Genomic DNA, 6828 nt, shown 5'->3' with positions numbered 1-6828 from the left:
AAGAAATGTCAAGTGGAGTTAAGTTGCCAATCAAATGGATGGCCATTGAAAGTATAGAGGATGGTATATTCACTGAAAAGACTGATATAGTAAGAGAAATAAGTATATGCATTACTATACTCACACACATACACACAGTGGTCATTTGGTATTACAGTATGGGAAGTGTTTAATGGAGGGAAGACACCTTATGGTGGGTTTTCACCAACATGTGTTAAGACTATGATATCTGATGGATACAGACTTGAAGCACCTTCAAATTCAGCATGCAATGATGATATGTAAGGAATACATTAATGAGTTGAATTATTAGTATAATCATCATGCTTATAGATATCAGAAGACAATGCTAAAGTGTTGGGAGAGGGATCCTAATGAGAGACCAACATTTGCTCAAGTTGTGACAGATATTGATACATTGCTATCAAACAGTGTTGGATACTTGAACCTTACTAAATAAGTCCAATTGAATATTATTGCAGGCTATACAAGACACATCCTATACATGCACATGTACTGGTATTGTAACTATATTTTGTAGTGTTAAGCATTATCTTCAGTTTAATTAGCCTAATAAAATCATTATAAATTCATGTACTTAAAGAAATTTTGTTCAGAAACATTGCATATCATAGCCAGATAAAATTCAACTCAGCTCTAATTTAAATGTATTAACTTGGAATATAAATAGTATTGGAAATTGCAGAGTCAGGTTAAGCTATACCACAACATCATCATAAACAATACCATATAGCAGTTGTTTAATTTAAATGTTGTTTAATGTAAAGTTATTTACTTTAAATGTTGTAGTTTAAATTTAAAGCACTCAAACAAAATTCCCGATACAAAACAGAACATCAGCTTATTTAAGTAACATTCTGGTAGAGCTATAAAGCTATGAACAGAATACATGGTAATTGATGTAGGAGGAGAAACAATATCACTGCTTAAATGATGATAACAGTTCTGAATATACCTATGGAGGCAATGAATCTGGTGGCACAAAAGTTAACAAAGCTTTCTCCAAATTGATGAAAAAAATACTCAATGACCAAGGTTTAAAAAAAATTGCAGTTTCAAGGACCATTCACAGCAAATAGCTCAAAATTTTGCAAGTTTGAAAGCCAAAAAAAGCACTTGGGCAAGATAACCTTAAAGATATTGCAGTAGGTTTACTGAGTAGATTTACCTTATTTTTTGAGGAATTACTAAAATCAGAGGTGGATAAAGTTGATGGGATGAAGATGTAAATGATACTTCGTATGTTGATAAAAAAGTGGTTGAGAAAGAGGTATTTGGTCCAGCAATTGATGGCATTATTGATTGCTTAGTAGAAGCTATTAAAGAGAATGAGTTCAAAGTAAGCACATTTTACTTGGTCAGAGGATTCGGAGGTTTCAAATATGTTCATCAAAAGTAATGGCTGCTATAGAAAAACTGTACATGCCTAAAGGCTATACATAAAATGCATTAGTGCCACCTAGCTGAGCTGTAATTTGGTACCAAAATCCAGAAAAAAATGAAAGCAAGATGATATGATGTTACATATGGCATACCTTTTGATCCAGAGAAACACAAATTTTTTTGGTATCAATGTAATAATGTGCTGGATGTGTTTTTTGTGAAAGGTAATTATTAATCAAAATCTTATATCTAGATTTATCTCTTTCAAATGCATCTGATACTAAAGTTTCTATTGAAATCTACTCAACTCCTTGTCTTGGTGTTCATTATATCAAGAATAAACGTGGGAAAAAACAGCTGTTAAAATTGGTAAACTATCTAGTATGTAATGCACCCAACCTTGATAAGTTAATAACCTACCAGTTGAAGAGCGTATAATAGATGTCACAATGGATTTCAGTGGTACTGAAATTCAGGCTAAAGCAAATATCAAACATTTAGATAAACACAGCTGGTACAAGCACTTCTATGAATTTAGCACACATGCCAGTTTATTTCCTGTTGCTTTTATTTTATAATAGTGCATGAGTGCATCATTCTTACTCAACAAAGCATATTGGATTCCCCCCGCATGTTTAGCTGCTGGGACCATTATTGATAACCATGGTCCAGACAAAAATTTAAATGCTTATTGGAATTGGCTGAAAGTTACATGGTCATAAAAATTATTTCATAAAAAGACCCTCTAACAATTAATTACTCTTAAATTTTGTGCAAACAAGCATGGCTGATAATTTTGTTACAACCAGTATAGTAAACAGAAGCATTAGTATAGGCACAAAAAAATAGTGTGATTATAAATCTAATGCAGAACAAAATTCTAGAGCCTGTATGATAATGAGTTGTAGTTTAAAGGTCTTCATACACAGGGAACTTGTTGCCAGTAACATTGTGGTTACTTTGACTTGTAAGCAACACGTTGCCAAAAATAGAACGGCTTTCTATTTTTGGCAACATGTTGCTTACAAGATCAAAGTAACCACAAATGTCACACAGACATAAAGCTTCGTAGATGAACTGTACAGTCATTTTTAAAACATTAGAATTGATTGTCCAAATTTAGAGAGAAAAAATCCCTCATCATAAGAATGAAGATGCATGTGCTTCATTAAAGCATTATGAGTGGATAAGGAAAAGTGGCATAAGCATAATTGTAGAAAATCCTATATCTTACACTTATGCCACACCAGTAGCAAGTAACTAACACATAATGTCCTTATATCACTTTTGCTATAATGTCAAGCACAATACAGTAAGTAGTACATATTAGTAGTACACTAAAAGTCAACAAATGTTTATATGACAGCAAAAGAGAAGTGGATTCAAACATTCTCTGATGTAAGTATGAGTGGAAATAGGACAAACAGTCAAACAGAAAATGAAAATATCTGAAAGTTCCCACTTGTAAGTCAAGATGTCGTATATCCTGATAAGGAATAGATTGCAGCATTAAAATATTTAATTAGCAATGACTACATTGGCCATCTTAGAGCTATATCTATAACAATAAAGACATGGCAACAGGGTAATTCTCCTATACCTAATGCAGCAACAATAGTAAACAAACTATTGTAAGGAAATCAGTCCATCTCACCAAGAGTAGATTATCTATACTCTTGATCTCACCTTAGTACCTATACTTACATGTAATATTATGCAATAACAGTGGACACAGTACATGCTAAACTACATTCAAGAATGGCAGTAAATGGTTTGTTTTTGTGTCTACAACTTCTTTTGTGGTATTCAAGTGCTGAACAGCTAAATGAACCTAACTTTGAGCAAGATGATGGTAACGCAACAATGAATGGTTGGTAAGAAAAATGTTCTAACAAAAATTTATTGCCTTATAGGTCCAGTTATATTACAAGATCCCACTCTCTATTATTTGAACTACAAGACAGTGTATGTGAACTGTTCTGTTTATGGAGAGTCTCTATTTGAAGTCTCATGGTTATATAGTACTGATGAGATATCTAATAGATCCAGTGACTACACTATCATCAGTGGTAGTAAAGTGTCTAATATTGTGTACAATCCTAACTCTGATGATGAAGGATATGTGTGGTGGAATAGTTCTCTTCTTTTGAATCCTATTAATAACTCAACAGTTGGATATTACTACTGTAGAGCCAACACCTCATTTGGTCTAATGTATTCAAAACCGGTCTATGTCAGGAACACTTGTAAGTTTTTATTCAAACTATATGCATCGGTATCTTTGTAATAATTTTTATGAATAGATTTACCGAGGCTAAACTTCACAAGGTTTGTTAAAAGTGGTAACAATGTGTTTGGAACATGGAGAGTGATAAGTTTTCCATTGCCAAAAATTCTAATTTCATTTCAGTACTTGAATAGATCTAGTAAATCTCTAAGCCAAAAAAGAGTATACAATGACTTCATGACTGCCTATGTGTCAAACAACGCATACAGTACAAATCATTATAATACTTACGTTAATAAAACAGGTGATGATAGCCTGACCGTACGTTGGAGGTATTCTTTCCATCGATTGTTTTCAATGCGACTAATAGCAATCAGTTATGATTACTCATTGCAAAAGGCACACTATCACCAGCTATACAATCATACTGGTATGAACTTGTTTTTTCAACTAAAATATACTTTTATTTCAAGGTCAAGCTTATGCAAGTTTTGATTCTTTATCATCCACTGAACGAAAGGTCACCTTTTCATGTCTCTGTGGAGAGTGTGATGGTATTGAATGGAGACAGGACAATATACCATTACCAAAGAGTAGCTATGGTGTTATTGCACTCAAGAAAGAGCTTTGGCCATATCACTCAATTAATCTGAAACACAGCACACTGTCAACTTCGTACTATGACAGTTATCTTTATAGCTGCCACGCAGTTAACTCTCAGGATAATATATTTGAAAACTCTCCAGCATATATTAATGTCCCACGTAAGTGTAACTAGCTTTTCTCAGTAATGCATTGGGAATAGTTAAGTTGCAAATAAGGCTAATTTAAACATTTTAATAGAGGCCTTTTAAAATAGTATTTTGTGTATCATTACAATATAGTTAAATTGCTATTTAGCATGCAAATTAAAGTTATATAGACTTAATTTAGGTTGCTACATGATGTAGTTGTTATTTTTCATATAAACATAGTTGCTAAAATTATTGAGAGTCCAAAAGCATCAACATACATCCCTGGAGAAACACTCACTCAGAAATGCTCTGCTCGTAGTCTCTATCCAATGACTGTCAGATGGCAAAAATCAAGAAAAAATCTGTTTTCAACTATAGTTAAAACAGATTCACTTGCAACAGAAGGCCTTTATAATGTATTGAACAGTACAATCAGTGCAAGAATCTCCTTTTCAACACCACTTTCATTTAATATGAGGTGTAAATTCTATACACGAATTTATTTTCAGCCAAATAACTTTACAAAAGTACATGGTCTGTATCAGAAAGGGCTATTATTTGAAAGACTAATAAAATCTAGAACTAATATTGATACACCATATCGCAGAATGACAATACAATGTAAGTCTGATTTTAATTTTAATTCGTAACGATCTTGAATTTCAATCATAAACAGATCCATCATCTATCACCTCTAATGTCACTAATATCACAATAAATGAAACTGAAAGGATGTACTTGTGGTGTTCTGCTAGAGGTGCTCCTCAACCAACTATCATTTGGTATCACAATAGCACACAGCTCCACTCAAACAGTTATTTGACAATAACTAATCCCTCAGTTCAACAATCAGCAGTAATTATACAACTAACCAGATATGAAAGAGATAAGGGAACATATACATGTGAAGCTAGAAATGGTGTCGCTACTAATTTGATCAATGCTAAACAATCCCACAATATAACTGTGAATATACTAGGTATTCATATAATATTATTGTTACTAAACAGTTATGCTAATTTAGTGGCTCCAGAGATTGAGCTGCCAGAAAACATAGCAGCTTATGAGAATGAAAATATTATTATTACTGTAAAAGTAATAAGGGCCCATCCTCCTGTACTGCCTGACCACATATCATGGACACATACAACCAGTTATGGAAGTGCAAGCCTCAATCAAAGTATTGAGGAAGGGTATGATAGCAGGGTCAACATCTCAGAAAATGGTAGGAGTCTTTATATTTCTGATCTAACAAGTGATGATGAAGGATACTATCAAGTATTAATATGGCATCCAGCTGGGTATAAGAATAAAACAACCTATCTTAAAATAAATACTATACAAGTTGGTATACAAGGTAGGAGGATAAAAATGGTGAAAAAATATATTGTTGATTTTAGATGGAGAACCATCTACGGCCTCATCTGCTACAAATTCAAATGGATTGATCATTGGTATAGCTTTAGCATCAGGGTTTGCACTAATGGTACTGTGCCTCATAGTGGTAGGAGTCATTTGTGGAAAAAGATGCAAAAGTAGAACAGAACCTATGATTGCATTTGAAATGGAAACTCGGTAACTATACATGTATATTGTTCATGACTTTCATTTAATTTTAGTCTGAGGCTAATCTCAACTTCCACAAACAATGCTGAAAGTAAGTTCAAAACATAGAGTGCACGTGTATGTATAAAATGCATGTTTGTACAGTTTGCTTAAACAATATTGATCAAGAAGTTTTGAAAAATATTCCCTATGCTTTGTTAATGAAGAAAACTCACTTAAAGATACTGGATTGTGTTGGACAAGGTTAAGAAATATAATTCCTTGATTTATCATATAAAATTCCTACAGGTGAATTTGCTAAAGTGTACAAAGGACATTACTATATTGACAGCCAATGTATTACAGTTGCTGTTAAAGCACTTAAAGGTATAATAAATTAATAATATTAAGTTCATGTTTATTTTGACACTGTCTAATATATAGGAACATTGGACAGATACAGTAGTGAAAGTATGAAAGAATTAATTGAGGAGAGTCTAGTAATGAAGGATTTACAGCATCCTAATGTAATGGGATTAATTGGTATATGCTTAGATGCTGGACCATCACCACTGATTGTACTACCATATATGGAAGGTATAGAGCTTAAAACTATGCTTCTTACATTGCATATTACATGTATGAGTAATAGGTGGTAGCTTGTCGAAATATTTAATAAAGAATCGAGAGAGTTTGATGGCTTGCACATCTACAGATGATGATGAGGTATCAATAATGCATACAGCATATAGGCATGCATCATATCCATAGATCAATCAGTTGTGCTCCCAGCTACTGTCAGTATGTTTGCAAATTGGAAAAGGAATGCAATACTTGGCAGGAAAAGGTCTAATACACAGAGATTTGGCTGCCAGAAACTGCATGTAAACATGTTTATTAATGGAATTTTACTAATTT

At 33.0% G+C, this 6828-nt stretch overlaps 2 protein-coding genes across 2 annotated transcripts; both read left to right on the top strand.

The window, feature by feature from the left end:
• The first annotated feature begins 6 nt into the window (after positions 1–6).
• LOC105314180 (tyrosine kinase receptor Cad96Ca-like) lies at positions 7–547 on the top strand. The gene is made up of 3 exons (XM_011408183.2): positions 7–89; positions 139–281; positions 334–547. Exons 1-3 carry the CDS (start codon positions 39–41, stop codon positions 458–460), a joined length of 321 nt encoding a protein of 106 aa, XP_011406485.2. The 5' UTR covers positions 7–38; the 3' UTR covers positions 461–547.
• A 2602-nt stretch (positions 548–3149) lies between these two features.
• LOC105314179 (uncharacterized) lies at positions 3150–6798 on the top strand. The gene is made up of 14 exons (XM_020001413.1): positions 3150–3256; positions 3318–3650; positions 3708–4061; positions 4105–4395; positions 4606–4986; positions 5042–5344; positions 5390–5722; positions 5766–5940; positions 5985–6022; positions 6076–6174; positions 6220–6297; positions 6355–6507; positions 6563–6636; positions 6682–6798. Exons 1-14 carry the CDS (start codon positions 3163–3165, stop codon positions 6796–6798), a joined length of 2823 nt encoding a protein of 940 aa, XP_019856972.1. The 5' UTR covers positions 3150–3162.
• Positions 6799–6828: the final 30 nt, after the last annotated feature.

This window comes from Amphimedon queenslandica, unplaced genomic scaffold, assembly GCF_000090795.2.
Source record: "Amphimedon queenslandica unplaced genomic scaffold, v1.1 AMPQUscaffold_13076, whole genome shotgun sequence".
In the NCBI taxonomy this organism is placed as follows: Eukaryota; Metazoa; Porifera; class Demospongiae; order Haplosclerida; family Niphatidae; genus Amphimedon; species Amphimedon queenslandica.
The sequence above is the reverse complement of the archived record's forward strand: the minus strand, read 5'-3'. Positions and strand labels throughout refer to the sequence as shown.

Excerpts from the sequence above, each read along its gene's own strand:
- LOC105314180 (XM_011408183.2), top strand. The coding sequence starts at position 39 with ATGGCCATTGAAAGTATAGAGGATGGTATATTCACTGAAAAGACTGAT. Across the intron at positions 90-138 it reads TCACTGAAAAGACTGATATA|TGGTCATTTGGTATTACAGT; the intron begins GTAAGAGAAATA and ends ACATACACACAG. Across the intron at positions 282-333 it reads TCAGCATGCAATGATGATAT|ATATCAGAAGACAATGCTAA; the intron begins GTAAGGAATACA and ends TCATGCTTATAG.
- LOC105314179 (XM_020001413.1), top strand. The coding sequence starts at position 3,163 with ATGGCAGTAAATGGTTTGTTTTTGTGTCTACAACTTCTTTTGTGGTAT. Across the intron at positions 4,062-4,104 it reads CCAGCTATACAATCATACTG|GTCAAGCTTATGCAAGTTTT; the intron begins GTATGAACTTGT and ends TTTTATTTCAAG. Across the intron at positions 5,345-5,389 it reads TATAACTGTGAATATACTAG|TGGCTCCAGAGATTGAGCTG; the intron begins GTATTCATATAA and ends ATGCTAATTTAG.